This window comes from Perognathus longimembris, chromosome 17, assembly GCF_023159225.1.
Source record: "Perognathus longimembris pacificus isolate PPM17 chromosome 17, ASM2315922v1, whole genome shotgun sequence".
Taxonomy (NCBI): domain Eukaryota; kingdom Metazoa; phylum Chordata; class Mammalia; order Rodentia; family Heteromyidae; genus Perognathus; species Perognathus longimembris.
This window is the reverse complement of record NC_063177.1, coordinates 13,951,337-13,971,254: the sequence shown is the minus strand read 5'-3', so window position 1 is coordinate 13,971,254 and position 19,918 is coordinate 13,951,337. Positions and strand designations below refer to the sequence as shown.

The following is a 19,918-nucleotide window of genomic DNA, read 5'->3' as shown; positions in this document are numbered from 1 at the left end:
CAGCTCCCAGACCCTGAGTTCAACCTCTACTACCAAGGTGAACACACACACACACACACACACACACACACACACACACACGCACAATAGATGTTACCTAGGAACCTACTTTTAACCTTCTCCAAAGTAAGAGCCAGGCTTTCGGCTCAGTGCCTTTTCTTTACATAGCGTAAAGCGTCTCCAGTTCAGGGTCCATCCCTGGGGAGTCTCTCTCGTTGGTCTCAGGCCAATTTCAGCAGTCAAAGCCCCGCCCCGGCCCAGGCTCCGCCCGCAGGCTCCGCCCATCCAGCCCCGCCCCGAATCCTGTGGGCGGAACAGATTGTGTCTGGTATTGCGCTTTACGTCGCCTGCCCGGACACTGAATCCAGAGGCACCGGGCGTCCACGAGGACGCTGTTCTCCGTAGGCTTCCGGGTGCCGGCTGCTCGTCCTTTTTCGTCAAGCCGGAATTCTCTGTACCGCTGCCGTTGGTTCATCAATCTCTGCAGCAGTTGCAGTCATGGGCATCTTGGAGAAGATCTCGGAGATCGAGAAGGAGATCGCTCGGACACAGAAGAACAAGGGTGAGGGACGGCTCGGCGGAGTCTCCTTTTCTGCCCGCCTTGGTTTTTCCGTCTGTAAAATGGGGGAACAGCTCCTGCGGTACCGTCCGCGGGCCGCATAGAAGCACCAGAGGAGAGCCGAGGCCCTCCAGCGTGAACGAGGCAGGGCCAAGAGGAAGCTGATTCCAAAGCTCTCTACCCCCCCTCCCCCCGCCCCGCGCGAGATCTGGTCACTGCTAGACCCAAGAGGGGGCGGGACCGGGAGTCCAACCCGTCGGGTCCTAAGGGCCAGTCCTGGTGATTTTCTCTCCTCTTGCACTGAAGAGGGAAAGAGAAGACACCTCAGGAAAAGCCTCACTCCAGCAGGTAACCAGGAGTCTGCGAAGTGATGTGGGGAGAATCAGAACCCTAGAATTCGGAAGGACTAGCTTTCAGCCACAGGTCTGTCGCAGTACTTGCTACAGGGAACCTTGGAAAGTCATTTCATCTCTTGGAGCCTGGGTGTCCCCTTCTGCAAATGGGGATAATAACTCCCTGCTCCATATCTTAGCTCCTATTATTTAGGTAGATGGCATTTGTAAAGCACTGATAATGGGGTGAGTATGTAATATTTAAAATAAACCACCCAGGCTCGGGTGCTGGTTGCTCATGTTTGTAATCCTAGCTACAGACTGAGATCTGAGGGTCGCGATTCATAGCAAGACCAGGCAAAGAAATCCAAGAGACTCTTATCTCCAATTAATCAACAAAAATCCAGGAGTGGAGGTGTGGCCCAGATGGTGGAGGTTCAGCCTTGAGCTGAAAAAGCTAAACAAGAATAGGAGGTCCTGAGCTCAAGCCCCAGTACCACACACACACACACACACACACACACACACACACACACACACACCACAAAATAAAACCTCTCAATATAATAGATAGCATGTATGGAAAGCATCAGAGCTGGGCCTAAGATTATAAGGGAAGAAAGGTGAAAAGAGACAGAAGGAGGTGGGACTCAGCCATTGCCGGAAGGGTATCCAAGCAGGAGTACTGCTAAGGAAAGACATGGGAATCACAGTAAGCATGCTGTGTTCCTGGGATCATGAGAAAAATCTAGATTGGGAGGATGGGAAGTAATGGGATCTGCAATTGGACAATCTTGTGGGCTTTAGCTAACAGGAACAAGAAGCAAGAAATGTGAGGTAGCTGGCATTAGTGTCTGCACTTTGGCCCCATTTAGGTCTGGAGGAAGAAGAGTAGTGGAGCCTCTGATTCTTTCACTCTGTAAAACTTTCCTGAGCCTTTTCAGTGGTAGGCACTTAGACACCATGGTGATGACAGTGAACACAGCAGGCCCTGCCTGCCCTGCCCTCCTGGAGCTGACTTTCCTGTCCACAGCCTGCCAGCTTATCATCAAATAAACCAGATAACTACAGCCAGCAGTGATTGCAATAAAGACCAAACAAGGTGATAGAGCCTAGTGGTTAGTATTGAGCCTGCTTAGGAAAAGTGATAGAAAAGACCACTATAAGGGTGGAACATTGGAGCTGAGACTTGAAAGAGAAGGAACAAAGTCATGCAAAGATCTGGAGGCAGGGAGGACTGTTCCTGGCAGAAGGAACCAACTAGTGCATAGGTCCTGAGGTAGGAACAAATTTGGCTTATTCAAGGACCAAAAGGTTTTCGATTGGGTTGCAGTGATGGGAGAGAAGGGGCTAGGCATGCAGGATCTTAGAAGTCACAGGAAAGACACTGGACAGGTGTTGCTGGTGAAGTGTGTCAAGCAGAGAAGACTGTGTGCAGCATCATTCATAAGGCCCAAAGAAATAGCAGGAGTCCTAGCAGAGGCTGGAGATGCTTTTGCTGGGGCTGTGGTGGGCAAGAGGCTGTAAAGATGATTCAGACCCAGTCCTTCCCCTAAGAGAAGCTCGAGGATAGTCTAGGATGACAAGAAAGGATCATATGAACCTGACTGATGATGCTAAGAGCTTTCTTGCTGCCAGCAGTCCACCTATTGCCTTGCTAAAAACATGTCCTGAGCACTGGACTGAGGAAGCTTGGGATACAATAACCACTGTGCCGGCCATTGAAACCGGAAAGTTCCAAACACTGATAAGAGCTATAAATACAGTAAACAAAGGCATAAGGTGGATATTAGGGGTGGGGTTGGCTAAATGGTAAGAGCCTACATCTATTGAGTGATCATTCTGCTAAGCAGACTCTTAGTTCTTTTCTTTTCTTTCTTTCTTTTTTTTTTTTTTTTGGTGTGTGAGTCTTGGGGCTTGAACTCTGGGCCTGGGCCCTGTCCCTGAGCTCTTCAGCTCAAGGCTAGCACTCTACTACTTGAACCACAGCACTACTTCCGGTGTTTTGCTGGTTAATTGGAGAGAAGAGTCTCACCAGGGCTGGGGATATGGCCTAGTGGCAAGAGTACCTGCCTCATATACATGAGGCCCTAGGTTCGATTCCCCAGCACCACATATACAGGAAATGGCCAGAAGTGGCGCTGTGGCTCAAGTGGCAGAGTGCTAGCCTTGAGCAAAAAGAAGCCAGGAACAGTGCTCAGGCCCAGAGTCCAAGCCCCAGGACTGCCCCCCCCCCCCAAAAAAAAAAAAAAGAGTCTCACCAGACTTTCCTGCCCGGGCTGCCTTTGAATCATGATCCTCAGATCTCAGACTCGCGAATAGCTAGGATTACAGGTGTGAGCCACCGGTGCCCCGGGCTAGGCTCTTAGTTCTTAGCTATCTTTCTTTATTCCTTAACAGTAATCTGATGAAGTAAGTAGTTTGTACTGCCAGTGGTCCCATTTTACAGGTGAAGAAGCTGATGCACAAGATTAACTCTTCCAAAGTAAAATAGCCAGCAATGGCAGGATGGGATTCTGACACAGGCTCTCAGCTTCTGTATGACATTGTCCTCTGAGGCTAGACCAGGAAGTCCTCTTTGAGAAGGGGACCTATGTTCTAGCAAGATCTGGTTGAAGTACAGAAGACAACAGGTTCAATCAAACCTCTAGAGGCAGGAGTGAGGTCAGCTTGTTCAGAGTAAAAAGGCACTATGTCTAGAATGCTGTGATTGGAAAGGAAGTGGTCAAGTCACATGGGGATTATAGACCCCTTTATCACAAAGATTTTGTAACAGTGAAAATGAAATTCCCGGCTGGGAATATGGCCTAGTTGTAAAGTGCTCGTCTCAGATACATGAAGCCCTGGATTCGATTCCTCAGCACCACATATATAGAAAAAGCCGGAAGTAGCGCTGTGGCTCAAGTGGTAGAGTGCTAGCCTTGAGCAAAAAGAAGCCAGGGACAGTGTTCAGGCCCTGAGTTCAAGCCCCAGGACCAGTAAAATAAATAAATAAATCCTAGTATATGTACATATGGGTTTTTTTTTGTTTGTTTGTTTGCTGAGGAATTGAACCCAGGGCTTTGTGTATGTGAGGCAAGCACTCTACCACTAGGCCATATTCCCAGCCCTGTACATATGTTTTAAATATAGATTTACATAGATATTTTACTGTGTGAATGCTGGGGACTGGTGAGATAGGCACACCTCTAGGTGGGTTCACAGAGAGGTGGCAGCCATGATTCAGACCAGGGCAGGTAGGTCTTATGAGGCTACTCAAGTTTCCTACCTGAGATGTGGCTGTGGCAGCTTGGCATCCTAGAATGGCAAAGGTCCATCCAAACAATGCAAGCTGCAGCCTTCTGTTGCTGGAGATTCTTACTTTGGGGGATTCCAGTGCTCTCCCCCCACCCCTCCCAAGGATTGGTGTTTGAACTCAGGGCCTTGCACTTGCTAGGCAAGTACTTTATCATTCAGTTGTACCCTCATCCTTTTCATGCATGTTAACAATGCAGAAAATGCCATGTGCTTTGGAAACAGAGGCAGGTTCTAGGCCCAGGAAGTCCTGACCTAAGTTTGCTCTTAGTGACTGCTGCTTGGTTCTGATGTTCCCAGGCAGCACCTGATGGGACCCGGGGCACTCACTTCTGCCTTACTTTTTGCCTTTTAGCCACCGAATATCATCTGGGCTTGCTAAAGGCCAAACTCGCTAAGTACCGGGCCCAGCTCCTGGAACCATCCAAATCAGCCTCATCCAAAGGCGAGGGCTTCGATGTCATGAAGTCTGGAGACGCCCGAGTGGCACTGATTGGCTTTCCCTCTGTGGGTAAGGTTAGTGACGGTCAGTGTGGATTTGGGGAGGAAGGCAGGAGGACATCCTCCAGTCAGATGGCCATCTCCCTCACTGCCTTTCCGGGTAGTCCCAGGCACTTCCAAGGCCAGAGCCAGGTCTCTCCTCCATCCCCCCCCCCCCCACCTCCCAAGCCTAACTTGGAGAGTATTTTGCCTCTTACTAGCAAGAGAAGCTGTGCTCCTCCTCCTGACTCAGTCATGAGCACAAGACATTTATAGCAGGTACTGGAAACATGGCAGGGAACAAGAGTTCTGTCCCAACCTGTTCCTGCCCACACAGAACTCCTGTTCTCTAGGGGAAAGAGCAGAAAGCAAATAGAGTTGGGGACTTATCAAGTGGTCCGGGGCCACCCACAGAGGGCAGTGGTCTAATCCTCAGTGGTGTGGCAGGGTCTGGGAGGAATTCTATAGTCCATAGTTATTTGAACAGAGGCCCAAAGTGAAGGAACTTATAAAGCTATGGGCAAGAACATTCCAGACCAAAGGAATAGTGAGTGCAGAGACCCTTTGGGGGAGCCTACCTGGGATGTTAAGGGGAGCAAGGCATCTAGATCTGAGGACAGCAGAGAAGATAAAAGTAAAAGAAAATGGAGGGGGCCTGGGAATATGGCATAGTGGCAAGAATGCCTCATATACATGAGGCCCCGGGTTTGATTCCTTAGCAACACATATATAGAAAAAGTTTGAAGTGGTGCTGTGGCTCAAGTGGCAGAGTGCTAGCTTTGAGCAAAAAAGAAGCCAAGGACAGTGCTCAGGCCCTGAGTTCAAGCCCAAGGACTGGCAAAAAAAAGAAAGAAAATGGAGGCCTCTGAGACCTCAAATAAACTTTGGCTTGGAATGAAGAGTGATATGAAAACTGCTGCAGTTTTTCCATATTTTTCAGAAAGCTGTTCAATATTAGTATAAAATCCATATTGACTTATATTTTATGTGTAAAGATTAATTGGGAATGTGGCCTAGTGGTAGAGTGCTTGCCTAGCATATATGAAGCCCTGGGTTCAGTTCCTCTGCACCTCATATACAGAAAAAGTCAGAAGTGGCACTGTGGCTCAAGTGGTAGGATACTAGCCTTGAGCAAAAAGCAGCCAGAGATAGTGCTCAGGCCCTGAGTTCAAGCCCCAGGACTGGCAAAAACAAAAAAAAACATTAAGCATCATGACGGTTTTGAGCAGAAAAGAAACATGATCTGAATTACTTTTTAAAAAATTGTTACTATAAAGGTTATGTGTAAAGCGTTACAGTTACGTAAGTTGGGTAAAGAGTACATTTCTTTTTAGACAATGTCACCCCTTCCCTTGCCTGACTTACTTTTTTTTGGCCAGTCCTGGGCCTTGGACTCATGGCCTGAGCACTGTCCCTGGCTTCTTCCCGCTCAAGGCTAGCACTCTGCCACTTGAGCCACAGCGCCGCTTCTGGCCGTTTTCTGTATATGTGGTGCTGGGGAATCGAACCTAGGGCCTCGTGTATCCGAGGCAGGCACTCTTGCCACTAGGCTATATCCCCAGCCCCTGACTTACTTTTTAACTAAGTTTTTAATTTTAGAATAAAGTTGGGACTTAAAGAAAAGTTGCAGCTGGGTGCCGGTGATTCCTACCTATAATCCTAGCACAGGAGGCTGAGATCTGAGGATCATGGTTCAGAGCAGGAAAGTCCTGTGAGACTCTTATCTCCTAGCTACAGCAAACTACTTAGAAAAGGCCAGAAGTGTGGGCTGGGAATATGGCCTAGTGGCAAGAGTGTTTGCCTCCTACACATGAAGCTCTCGGTTCGATTCCCCAGCACCACATATATGGAAAAACGTCCAGAAGGGGCGCTGTTGCTCAGGTGGCAGAGTGCTAGCCTTGAGCGGGAAGAAGCCAGGGACAGTGCTCAGGCCCTGAGTCCAAGGCCCAGGACTGGCCAAAAAAAAAAAAAAGAAAGAAAGAAAGAAAAGGCCAGAAGTGGCACTGTGGCTCAAGTGGTTGAGCACTAGCCTTGAGCACAACTAGGCTCAGGGACAGTGCCCATGCCTAGAGTTCAAGCCCAGGACTGGCAAAAAAAAATAAGTTGCAAAGGTAGCTGGAAAGCACCCATGGACCTTACACTCCATTTCCTTGTTGTTAAGTGTGTGAGTACCACACACTTGTCACAGCTTGAGGCAGAGTTGTAGTGTTGTCAACCCAAGTCCATACTTGAATTTCCCCCTACTGGGATCCCACTTTGCATTCAGTTTTCATGTTTCCTTAATACTAGGCATTTTTTAAACATGCCTTGTTTGTTTTTGTTTCTGTGATACTGGGAATGGAACCCATATCCTCATAAATGCCAGGCAGGTACTCCACCACCCAGCCATATCTCCAGCCCAACATGCCTTGGTTTGATGACCTCGACACCTTTGAAGAGTGCTAAGCAGATGTTTTGTAGAAAATCCCTTACCTGAGGTTTGCCTGATGTTTTTCTGTGTGTCAGCCACAGTTCTGATTTAGAGAAGAAGCTCATAGAGGCCCACTGTTGTATCACCTTGTGAATTACACCATGGACATTGAGGACTTCCTGGCCCAGGTTGGGGTGGGGGGATGGTAAGTTCCTTCAGAGGTGTTCTGTTTGCCTCTCCTTCACCACATGAAGCCCTTGAGGGAAGGCACTGTGAGCAGCCCATACCTCCTTGGGAAGGAAAAGCTATACAAATTATTTGGCAGTCTCCTGCATAGAAAGAGTTCTCATCTAGATTTATTTGGGATTTGTTGTTTGGTTTGGGTACTGGGGTGTCAGGGCTTTGCCTTTACCAAGCATGTGCTCTACTATGAGCCATACTCCATCCCCACATGTTGTTTGTGTCCAATATTTATTAATCAGTATGGACAGGTGGGTGTTTGCGTTGCTTTGGGATCTTAGCCCATGTTCTTCTCCCTCCCCACCCCCATCTTGGGGCTTGAACCCAGGGCCCCCGTGCTGTCACTGAGCCTCTTTATGCTTGAGGCTAGTGCTCTATCATTTGAGCCATGATGTGACTTCCGGCTTTTTCTGAGTAATTAACTGGAGGTAAGAGTCTCAGACTTTTCTGCCCGGGCTGGCTTCGAACTGGGGTCCTTAGATGTAAGCCTCCTGTGTGGCTAGGAGCTACCGGTGCCCAGCCCCATGTTCTTTTGTTTCTCAGGTTGTTCTAACTTCAGCTACTTCACTAGCTGCTTGGACAGGCACTTGTCTTTGTTTTCCTAGTAGAACTCAATTTCAGACACCATAAGACACTTAAGGTTCATGTTATCTCATCGTTGCCCTAGTCTGGGATCTGCCTTTTCTCCAAGGAGCCCTGATTCCTTTTTTGGAGAATGGTGTTAGAGATTAAGATCTGGGTGCTGACTTACTTTCAACAGAATCCCTGCTGTGTAACTAGTGGGTCAGAAAAGAAAAGGGTAGACACATGGAGGCCAGACAGGAAGCTGCCTGAAGGGAGGCCACGTAAGTCCCGCTTGGGCCTGCAGCAAGGGCAGTGCAGGGGTGGCTTCTGAGCCCATTCACTAAGCACTGAGTAAAATCCCTTCCTCTGGGCCAAGCAGAGGAGCATGGGCAGCAAGGGCATTTCTTGCTTGTTGTAGACCAGACAGTCTTTCCTGCACTGTGTTTCCCACTTTGTGTACTTGGTGTGTGTGTCAAAAAACCATTGGTAGAGGGGCTGGGGATATGGCCTAGTGGCAAGAGTGCCTGCCTCGGATACACGAGGCCCTAGGTTCGATTCCCCAGCACCACATATACAGAAAAAACGGCCAGAAGCGGCGCTGTGGCTCAAGTGGCAGAGTGCTAGCCTTGAGCGGGAAGAAGCCAGGGACAGTGCTCAGGCCCTGAGTCCAAGGCCCAGGACTGGCAAAAAAAAAAAAAAAACCATTGGTAGAAATTACCAAGGGCTGTACCTCCTGGGGTCTGACCTCTGGCAGATCCCACCAGCCCTGTTGGGAATATGAACTCACCTCCTATAGAACTGGCCAGCCTGTCACCCATGGGTTAGATAGGTTAGGGGGTCTTCAAGGTTGGGCTCTCATAGCATTGCTGGGTGCCTTGTAACCATCAGTCTCAGGCCCGTTGCCTCCATCCCCATGCATAACCTCTCCCCCTCCTCCCCCCAAGGCTGCAGTGAACTTTTGAGTTCTGGCTTTATTAGTACATAAAAGCATTTTGTGGGACCAGGAAAGGGCTTCTACTTCATGTGGGGAGCCCCTTAGAAACATGTTCCTGGCTCACAGGCGACAGGCCTGAGGACTTGGAAGACCTTAGCTTTGGTATGGATCCAGAAGTAACCCTCCTGGCCCCAGGCCCAGTGGAAAAAAAGGCTCTTTCTGCTACCCACCCAGCAGCCCCCAGCCCTGCGTGGAGTCTCCCAGGAGCCTGGAACAAGACTCCTCAGTTCAGTGACCTTCTTCTTCTCCTAGTCCACCTTCTTGAGTCTGATGACCTCCACAGCCAGTGAAGCCGCATCCTACGAGTTCACCACCCTGACGTGTATACCTGGGGTCATTGAAGTAAGTGGAGAATGATGGGCTCCCGAAGAAGGTTACTGTGTTGTACTTGCTCAGATCTTGTGTGTATGAGGGAGGGTGGCCCTGCATGGGGCAAGCCTAGAAACCTGACTCCTCCCAGAGATCGGGCCAGCATGTGGCAGCTCTGCCTGGTGCTTCTTACATACCCAGCTCCAGTCACTAACTGGCTGGTTCATCCTTCTGCCCCTTAAAAAGCCTCAGAGGGACTGGAAATGTATGTGGCTTAGTGGTAGAGTGCTTGCCTAGCATGCATGAAGCCCTGGGTCCGATTCCTCAGTACCACATACACAGAAAAAGCCCAAAATGGTGCTGTGGCTCAAGTGGTAGAGCACTAGCCTTGAGCACAGAGAGGCTTGGGGACCAAGCCCAGGCCCTGAGGTCAGGCCCCAGAACCGGCAGGCACCAGTGGCTGAGGCCTGTAATCCTAGCTACTCAAAAGGCTGAGATCTAAGGATTGCAGTTTCAAGCCAGCCCTGGCAGGAGTCACGAGACTCCTATCTAATTCAGCAGCAAAAAGCTGGAAGTGGAACTGTGGCTTAAGAGGTAGATCACTAGTCTTGAGCAAAAATGTTCAGGGATAGCACTCAGAGCCTAAATTCAAGCCCCAGGACTACCCCCCCCCCCCCCGCCAAAAAAAAAAAAAAGGCTCATAGCTATAGAAGATCCAGAGACTCTCCAGACAGCTCCATCTCCTGGGCTGTGGTAGATACCAGGCTGAGGTGATGAAAAGACTCAAACTTGACCATAGTTGGCACCTGTGTTTCCTATATCCTCAGCTATGGTGTTGTTGTAGACATCCTGAGGCTTGGTGGACTCTTGGCAATAGTAGCCTGGCCTCATCTCACCCTTCTCTTCTGCTTGCCAGTACAAAGGTGCCAACATCCAACTCCTGGACCTTCCTGGAATCATTGAAGGCGCAGCACAAGGTGGGAGCCGGACAAGCGGGTGGGAGCCAGGGTGGAGCTCTGTCACTGAGTGTAGCTGATATGGCAACAAGCCCAGATTGCTGGTTCTGCTATCTCATTTTCTAGAAAGAACAGGCTCAAGTTCAGAAGCAAGAGCCACATGAGCTTTATGCTTGTCTCTAAGCCAAGCCTTAGTCTCCTTGCCTCCAAAATGTGCAGGATATATTGAATTCACAGCAGTGTTGAGGACTAAAGGAAGAAATGTGCACAAAGCATCTTAGCCCGGGCCTGTTATAAGGTAGGGACAGGGAGGACAGCCATTATTACCCTATCATTCCACTTAAGGTTGTAACTTCTAAAACTAGTCTTAGCTGGGCGTGATGATACATGCCTATAATCCCAACACTCTAGAAACTGAAGCAGGAAAATCACTTTCCTGGGTTATATAGTTAAGATCCTAACTCAACAAAACAAAAAACAATCTTCATGAGTAAAAACAGCTGTAGGTTAATGAAGAAGGCCAAAGAAGTCATGGCATGTAGCAGAGACCATGGTGGGTCTGTAAAGACAGTTCAGGGTGTCACAGGCTGGGTGGAGGTCACAGGTCCTTCCCATTTATGTGTCCTTGTCAGGGTGTAACCACTTCCCTTCCATCTATCCAGGGAAAGGCCGTGGCCGGCAGGTGATCGCTGTGGCACGCACAGCTGATGTTGTCATCATGATGCTGGATGCCACCAAGGGAGAGGTGCAGAGGTCGGTGTGGTGGGGTGGGAGGGCAGGCTCACATGTCTGGGAAGGGCCATGTGTCTGAGATGGTGGTGGGTCCTCCATGGGTAGACCCTGTCACTTGTTGGCATTCTACAGGGCTGTCTGTGACCAGCATGACCTGGCCTGGGACATGTTCCCTATCAGGATATGTTCAGGCATCTTGGGCTAGAAACAAAGCCTCGCCTGGCTTCTGCTACAAAGATCTGAGTGCCCAGATACTGTCTAGAATCTGCCAGAAGTCTGGCCCCACATAGGGGGCATGGCAGCTGCCTCTGTAACAGCAGGCCCACAGGGGTTCCGGGGAGCAGGGACAGTATCTGTCCCTGGGCAACTCACTGAGCTCATGCTACTTGCTTACGTACACCGGCTACGTAAACTGGGCAGGCCAGGCCTCCCCTTGGCCATGATGGAGGGTTTAAGGCTCCCCACAATTCCCGGGGGTTGGGTTGCTAGGGAAAAGGTTAGAGGAGAATTGGTCTCGAGGTAAGCAGGAGTGGCCAGGATCAGTCAGGGCTGTGCAGGGCAGCCGGTGAGGCTCGTGGCTATCTCTTAGGTCTCTGCTAGAGAAGGAGCTAGAGTCGGTGGGCATCCGCCTCAACAAGCACAAGCCCAACATCTACTTCAAGGTACAGGCCTCCCACCAGGCGGGTGGGTGTGGTATAGCCCAGGTAGAGGTGGCACCACTGTCTCATCTGCTCCTTGGTTAACACCTTCCCTACCCTCTCTCCTGTTCCAGCCCAAGAAAGGTGGTGGTATCTCCTTTAACTCTACCGTCACACTGACCCAGTGCTCAGAGAAGCTGGTACAGCTCATCCTGCATGAGTACAGTATCCTTCAGAGGAGGGCTAAGCAGAGGAGACATTAACCTGTCCCAGGAAAGCTCCAGCCTGGTAGCCATGTGGGCCTGCTCGGTCTCAAATGTGAGCCACCAACTTGACAAGTCACCAGCTTAGCTTCCTACTTACCAAGTCCTGGATGCTGTGGTGGTCAGACAATATCTAGAAGAAAGGCAAGATGTCCTGGGAAAGGACCATGAGGCCTGGGGGTTCCTGACCTGGAGAAGCTTGAGGGATCTGTGTACATCTAATAGTAGAGGCTTAGAGGACAGGCTGAGGCCTCAGAGACATAGGACACCTATTAGGTCAGTTCTGACAGGGTAGGACAGGCCACTCAGCAGGACGTGAGCCCCTGGTTGCCAGAAATGCATGAACCTGCAGGCAGTCCCTAAGGACAGACTGTGTCACACCATTCTTGTGCACCTGGACTTGCATACTGTGCTTTAGAATGTCTACTTGTCTGAGTTTTTTAACTTCACATGGGGTTGAATTCAGGGCCTAGGTGCTGTCCTTTAGCTTTTATGTTCAAAGCTGGTGCTCTGCCACTTGAACCACAGCTCTGTTTCTGGCTTTTTGGTGACTAATTGGGGATAGGAACCTCAGACATTCCCTTTCTGGGCTGGCTTTGAACTTGTCCTCACATCTTAGCCTCTTGACAGTTAAGATGGCAGGTGTGAGCCACTGGTGCATGACTTTGAAATCTGTTGATGGAAACCTATTGTGGGTTAAAGTTGTGGGGATGAGAAGGCTCAAGCTTTGAAATCATGTAAACCCTTGAGAGCTGCTCTGCCCTCCTCAGAGGAGCACACACAGTACTGGCACACAGGTCACCCTTAATCTGAGCCCCTCAGAGATCTTCAATGCAGAAGTGCTCTTCCGAGAAGACTGCTCCCCAGATGAGTTCATCGATGTGATCGTGGGCAACCGGGTGTACATGCCCTGCCTGTATGTAAGTGGCACACTCCTGGGGCCCATGTGGGAGAGTACCCTGCAGGAGACCACATGGCCTTTACTCTGAATGCATCTCCTGAGCTCCCGTGATGCATGCGGCTGCCCTCTGCTGCTTCCCCCACCCCACCCCCAAGCAGGCTTCTGAGAAGAGCAGAATCAGGGCTCTGCATCCCTCCCCTGCAGACATGGTCACCTTGGAATGAGGGTCTAGCCCAGTCTTTCCTTCTGGGGAGGCCAGCTCTCATAAGCCACTTCTGTCTTGCCAGTCTTGAGGCAGTGTGGGGAAGCACTTAAGTGAGTTGAGGGAGTGTCCACAGCCTTGGTTTGAAATCTCATCCTGAACTGCTCAGCTCTTCCCTACCACCCACCTCCACCTGCTCACTTCTCAGGTATATAACAAAATTGACCAGATCTCCATGGAAGAAGTGGACCGCCTGGCCCGAAAACCCAACAGTGTGGTCATCAGGTGAGATGTTGGTTCTTTGCTGCTCTGCTGTCTCGTGTTCAGGCCTCCCAGCCACCTCAGCTTAGGAGCCAGGCAACTCCAGCTGCCAGTGAATTTATGAAGTTGAGGAACTATGCAAAAAGCCCACTCCACCTCTGGCAGTAACTGATGATACTGGCCTGTCTGGTGGCCTCAGGGCAAAACAAAACTAGATTTCAGCTCCAAGGCTGAGAGGTTCAGAGGCTTCTCAGCCTGGAAATGAACTGCAGGCCCAGAAAATCCTGGGCATGATGGCCTCTGCTGGTGCCCTGGCAGGGATGACTTCTTCCTGATCACAGCTCAAAGAAAAGGGAGCAAAGCTCTCTGGTGGAAAAGCTCTACCCCTGGCTACCTGGAACCCTTCAGGTTCCTCTTGGAGGAACCACATGGCAGTTTCCTGCTCAAACAAAATTCTTTGGTGGCTTCTCAGTGAGGTGTGGCTTGCAGGACCAGGATGCCCCAGGACCAAGTGGGGGCGAACATTGAATGATGGGTGAGGACTGGGAATATGGCCTAGTGGTAGAGTGCTTCCCTCATATACATTAAGCCCTGGGTTCAATTCCTCAGTACCACATATATAGAAAAGGCTGGAAGTAGCCTTGTGGCTCAAGTGGCAGAGTGCTAGCCTTGAGCAAAAAAGCCAGAGACAGTGCTCAGGCCCTGAGGTCAAGCCCCAGGACTGGCAAAAAAAAAAAAAAGTGACTCTCCTACAGGAAGGACTCAGTCCTCTCCTTCTGTGTCCCAGGCTCCTTTGCTGCCTGGGACATATTCATCCTCAAAGCATGAGAGCATGGACACCTTTACCTGGTCATGCTCACCATGGCTCATGGGGTTAAAATATTGCAAGCAGTCACATTGGGCCACTTAGGCCTGGCTACCCCCAGTACCCAAGCTGCTGAAATCCTGAGAGTTGCCCTGTGCCCTTGGCAGCCCCTCTCTCAGGAAGTGGTGAGTTCGGTGTTTCTGGCCTCTGCCCACAGACCTGTCACAGCCCAGCCAGCACAGCAGTTCCATGTCAGTCACAGGTACTGTGGGCCTGTATAGAGCATAGACAGCTGTTGGGGGTTTTTCGGTTTTTGGTTTGGTTTTTTTTGCCAGTCCTGGGGCTTGAACTCTGGGCTAGGGACAGCTTTTTTTGCACAAGGCTAGCACTCTACCACTTGAGCCACAGTGCCACTTCTGGCCTTTTCTGAATAGTTTATTGGAGATAAGAGTTTCACAGACTCTCCTGTCCAAGCTGGCTTTGAACCACGATCCTCAGATCTAAGCCTCATGAGTAGCTAGGATTATAGATGTGAACCACTGGCACCTGGCTAGACTGAGCTGTTGAGCATGAGCACTGGATGAGCGGAGGGAGTCAGTCATTAGTGTCAGGAACATCAGCTTCATGATGACAGGCTTATCTCTCTGCCTTGTGGTGCCAGCAGGGCCACTCTAGCCTTGGTACTCTGCCTAGCCAGGGAGGTACAAGGGTGAAAAGTGGAAATCGTGGCCTCTGAGCCCTAGGGTCTTGTCTAACTGGCACCTATCCACAGCTGCGGCATGAAGCTGAACCTGGACTACCTGCTGGAGATGCTCTGGGAGTACTTGGCCCTGACCTGCATCTACACCAAGAAGAGAGGACGTGAGTCTGCTCAGTTCAAGTTAAAAAACAGCCTCCCAGCCAGCATGCAGCTCCCAGAGACCTAGTTTGTCTGTCACCTGGGCTTTGTCCTCTATCTCAGGCTGAAAGAGACCTTGGCAATTTAAATCAGCCTTAACAAGAGGTTGGCAGAGGCAAGAACACACATCTCCTGCCTGTACTTCAGCAGCTGCTTGTTTCTTGATTTATTTATTTTTTTTTTTTGGCCAGTTCTGGGGCTTGGACTCAGGGCCTGAGCACTGTCCCTGGCTTCTTTTTGCTCAAGCTACCACTTGACCCACAGCCAGTTTTTTCTGTTTATGTGGTGCCGAGGAATCGAACCCAGGGCTTCATGCATGCAAGACAAGCATTCTACCACTAAGCCATATTCCCAGCCATTCTGCTTGTTTCTTATTTGTTCATTTAGGCCTGGGAATATGGCCGAGTGGCAAGAGTGCTTGCCTCGTATACATGAAGCCCTGGGTTCAATTCCCCAGCACCACATATACAGAAAACAGCCAGAAGCAGCACTGTGGCTCAAGTGGCAGAGTGCTAGCCTTGAGCAAAAAGAAGCCAGGGACAGTGCTCAGGCCTTGAGTCCAAGCCCCTGGACTGGCAAAAAAGAAATTATTTGTTCATTGAGGACACTCCAAGTGGCTTGTCTTGTGAATCCTAAACTTGAATTCATTGTTTTTTCGGAGTTTTTTTGCCAGTCCTGGGACTTGAACTCAGAGCCTGGGCACTGTCCCTGAGCTTCTTTGCTCAAGGCTAGCACTCTACCACTTGAGCCCCAGTGCCACTTCCAGCTTTTTCTGTTTATGTGGTACTGAGGAATCGAACCCAGGGCTTCATGCATGCTAGGTAAATGCTAGATAGGGTGCTAGACACTCTACCACTAAGCCACATTCCTGCCCCTTTCTTTTTCTTCCTTTTTTGTTTTTGGTTGGTCATGGGTCTTGGACTTAGGGGCTGGGTGCTGTCCCTGAATTGTTTTGCCCAAGGCTAGCACTCTACCCCTTTGAGCCACAGCTCACTTGTGGTTAATTAGAAGAGTCTCATGGCCTTTCCTGCCTAGGCTGGTTTTAAACTGCAATCCTCAGATCTCAGCCTCTTGAGTAGCTAGGATTATAGCACCTGGCATTTGATTAATTTTCTGTGTTAAGGTCAAGATTGTAGAAGGCAGAACAGAGGGTATGCTGGATAGCAAGAGCAATGTTAGGCCAGGGCTTAGGAGACCACTGGGCCTCTGCAGCCAGCACTTCCCCTTTGTATACGAATCCCAAACATCATAGGCTAGGACTGGCGAGTGATCCCCATCTCTTCCCACAGAGAGGCCAGACTTCACAGATGCCATCATTCTCCGGAAAGGAGCCTCTGTGGAACACGTGGTAAGTGGAGACTTGCCCAGACAAGGGACTGGGGCTCAAGGGGCTTTGCAGGCTCCATTCTGCCTGGGATGCTTCTAGCTGGGCAGAGGTGGGCTCCCCTCACCTCATTCTTGGATGCTGAGGCAGGCTCTGGAGCTAGATTAGCTCAGCCAGGGTTAAGGTTATACCACGCCTTCCTAGCTGCATGTAGAGCCTCCATACTTCACTGGGTGGTTAGGGTCATTGAATGATGGCAAGCATGTAAGGTTCTCATCTCACCTCTTGACAGTGCCTAGGTGCCAAGAAGTTTGGTCTTGTCACCCTGTTCCCAATCTACAGTGGTCTGGCCATGGGGTCATGGACCAGTCTGTTATCCATCTAGTAGAACTTGGTGTTTGATATTAGCTAAGTTTCTGCAACAGTGCTGGAGCTGAGATTTTGAGAGGCACTTGCCCTCATTCTGCCCTCGTCAGAGTTGGCTAGGGCTGAGAGTTGCCACCTTCCATGAGGGGAGTAGGAAGGTTGCACAGTCTGCTCCTTGCACCTTCACTGTGCTGTCATCGCCATGGCAACCAAGGGTCCACATTGTGGACCAATTGCTGGGTGCCTCCTCGAGTTTCATTCCCGCTTCCAGGCTGTGCTATTGCCCCATCCAGATGCATGCAAGGAGGGGAGAAGGAGTGGGGTATGTAGGGGGCCTTAGTCCACAGCTGGAGCCATGGAGTCTGAGAGTCTCCAGGCTGAGGTAGAGGTCCTAAAAAACCACCCTGGCCCATCCAAGAGGAACATGTGTCAGGTTGTTTGGACAAATCAGGTAGGGGTTAGCTAACTGTAGAATGTTCTGACAGAGTGCCACAGCCCTTGAATACCTGCGAGTGGGAATGCCCGAAGCACTTGTACAAGGGAAAATGCACTTGACAGTCTTTGACTTGCAGCCTGTGAGAACACCTGTAGGAAGGCTACTGGCTGGCTCTAGCCCCAGCCTTTAGGTGTGCAGGCAGGCTTGGGCTGGGTTGTGCCAGGCCTCACTCCCTATCTGACTCTCCTCTCCACAGTGCCATCGCATCCACCGGTCACTAGCCAGCCAGTTCAAGTATGCCTTGGTGTGGGTGAGTTCAGATGGGCCAAGTGAGTGGCTAGGCCCAATAACACTGGGGTAGGCTCAGAGAAAGGTGTTCTCAAGTCTTTGTACAACATCCCTGCTCTTCTCTATGGGGATTCTGTGTATGTCTGCTTGGTGCATGTGCATACATGCATGATTGTGTGTGTATATGTGTGCTGACCCAAGCTGGATTCAAGACTCACTACCTTCAAGAGCATGAGGGGGGCTGGGAATATGTCCTAGTGGCAAGAGTGTTTGCCTGGTATATATGAAGCCCTGGGTTCAATTCCCCAGCACCACATATACAGAAAACAGCCAGAAGTGGTGCTGTGGCTCAAGTGGCAGAGTGCTAGCCTTGAGCAAAAAGAAGCCAGGGACAGTGCTCAGGCCCTGAGTCCAAGGCCCAGGACTGGCAAAAAAAAAAAAGAGCATGGAGGGAACACCCTGTGTCTGTCTTCCCCCACCCCCCAGCTTGCAGTACTGTATCCCAGTTTTGCTCTGACATTGACCCCCAGCATAGGCCCAGCCAGCTTCCTCCAGCATTGGCCAGTTCAAGGCTGATGTGGCCATCTGCCTCACCTTTGCCCAGGGTACCAGCACCAAGTACAGCCCACAGCGGGTGGGCCTGACGCATACCATGGAGCATGAAGACGTCATCCAGATTGTGAAGAAGTAGCAGCCCTACCCGCCAGCCTCCTGCCTGCCCACCAGCTGGCCTGGCTCCTGATGAATTGGACCCACTGGGACGCACTGAACCCAAACAGGAAAGATACAGATACCCAGGAAAGAGGCCCTCAAGTCCACTGTTTCCAGAAGCTTCTTTAGTAGGCAGCTGATGCAGTGTTGGGGCTGAGGGGTGACCACTGGGTACTTGGCTCTGTTGGGACATTGCCCATAAGCCTAATCCTCCTACTGGACTTCGTAGGTGGGAGCCCACAGCCTATATCCCTTGCCAGCACCCACCAGGCACTGAGGGAACAAGTTATTCACCCACTTCCATCCAGGACCTAGAGCCAGTGGGCAGGCTCAGTGCCAGGGTAGGGAGCCTGGCTTGTCCAGGATCCCGAGCTACTGTTGGGGCACCCTGTTCCCTCAACTCTTCCAACTTCTCTGTATGGGGGGGTTGGTGTCCTAGGACAAAACCCCATAGGTCCTTCCCACCTGGGCTGCCCCATGGTGGAAACCAGAGCACAGCCAAGTGTCCTAAAGTGCCTCCCCCTCAGACCCTCTTAGGGCAGCACTTGCCCTGCACAAACCAGGACCCTCACCCTGCCCTCCCGATAGGAGCGTCTTCTTCGGATAGGGACATCTTAAGTGTGGACTGTTTCCTAGACCCCTGATCTCTGCTCTCTCTCTCTTTTTTTTTTTTTGAAATAAAGGATGGAAAATAATTCCTGTTGTACTGAGGGAACTTTTTTTTTTTTTTTGACCAGTCCTGGGACTTGGACTCAGGGCCTGAGCACTGTCCCTGGCTTCTTTTTGCTCAAGGCTAGCACTCTGCCACTTGAGTCACAGTGCCGCTTCTGGCCCTTTTCTATATATGTGGTGCTGGGGAATTGAACCCAGGGCCTCATGTATACGGGGCTGAGGGAATTTTTATAAATTTCCTAGACTGTCACCTGGCCCAGTCAGTGGTGAGTTCAACAATGAACCTAGCAGGAAGTGAGGAAGTCTAAACCCTGGTCGGGGCAGGCCTAAGACTCAGTGGCAAAGGGGAGTTTGGGGTCTTCTGCGGCCCAGGCACAGAACAAGCCTAGAAAGGTTAGCAGTGACTGTGGGTACCCGCATGGTGACGTCTCCAGGGTGGCAGGAGGCTCTTCTGTGAGTGCAAAGTGGCCAGGTATGTTTCCTGAGGCTCAGGCCACCATGGAAAGGTCAAAGGTGCTGGCTTTGAGCCCTGAGCAGCAGGGAAGGCTTCTTGGGGGAGGTGTAACTTTGAGGTGGACAGCAGGGATCTGTGCTACTGTTGCAGCCCAGCCTTCTAGGTTGTTCCCTCTCCCATCAGCTGCTTGTGCCTTTCCAGAGACAAAACAGGAATAATAGCCATCATTAAAAATACATGAGGCCCCAGGCGGTCAGCGTGGTGGGCTGGGCCTCCCACCTCAGTGCTTCTCCATGGCCAGCTGCACTTGGGGCCACACTCAGGACCCCCATTAGGCGGCATGCAGGCGGGGAGCAAGCCACAAGACCCAGGTAAGGGATCTGGGCCGTTGGGGTGGTCTGCCACCAGCCTCCAAGTGGCAGAGAAGAGGAAGGGAGCCACAGCAGAGCCAGAGCCTTTGCCTTCCTGCCCATGAGGCCTTGTTCAGAACTCACTGTGTTCCTCTATAAAATGGGCATAATGCCATATGTCCCCTTGGCAGCACAGGAAGTCAAGCCAGGCAAAGGCTTTGTTTGCCTTGGCTCCTTTCCTGAGGCCTTGCAGCCTGGCTAAAGGGAGGATATCAGCCTGGGTAACAATCATCCTCTCATCTTCTAGCTAAGACCTTGCTCCAGAGAGAGCCCAGAAGGCCTGGAGCTATAGTTGTGGGGTCTAGATTTGTTCTGCCCCTCTGGCTAGCTAGGAAAGATGGGAGGCCTGGGAACCTAAGGCCAAGCTCAGGTCCCAGGCTCTGTGTTCTGTGTTCCCATGTGTTCTGTGGACTGACTTG

General features: G+C 50.8%; 1 protein-coding gene across 1 annotated transcript; it reads left to right on the top strand.

The window, feature by feature from the left end:
• The first annotated feature begins 361 nt into the window (after positions 1-361).
• On the top strand, positions 362-18,652 carry Drg2 (developmentally regulated GTP binding protein 2). The gene is made up of 13 exons (XM_048366195.1): positions 362-562; positions 4,541-4,701; positions 9,126-9,215; positions 10,099-10,159; positions 10,801-10,891; positions 11,460-11,532; positions 11,643-11,733; positions 12,594-12,691; positions 13,083-13,159; positions 14,713-14,801; positions 16,128-16,186; positions 17,221-17,274; positions 17,857-18,652. The coding sequence occupies exons 1-13, from the start codon at positions 499-501 to the stop codon at positions 17,941-17,943; spliced, it is 1,095 nt and encodes a 364-aa protein (XP_048222152.1). The 5' UTR covers positions 362-498; the 3' UTR covers positions 17,944-18,652.
• Positions 18,653-19,918: the final 1,266 nt, after the last annotated feature.

Bases quoted from the DNA above. Each gene is read 5' to 3' on its own strand.
- Drg2 (XM_048366195.1), top strand. From the start codon at position 499: ATGGGCATCTTGGAGAAGATCTCGGAGATCGAGAAGGAGATCGCTCGG. The intron at 12,692-13,082 runs GTAAGTGGCACA...CTCACTTCTCAG, and splicing joins TGTACATGCCCTGCCTGTAT to GTATATAACAAAATTGACCA. The intron at 16,187-17,220 runs GTAAGTGGAGAC...TCCTCTCCACAG, and splicing joins GAGCCTCTGTGGAACACGTG to TGCCATCGCATCCACCGGTC.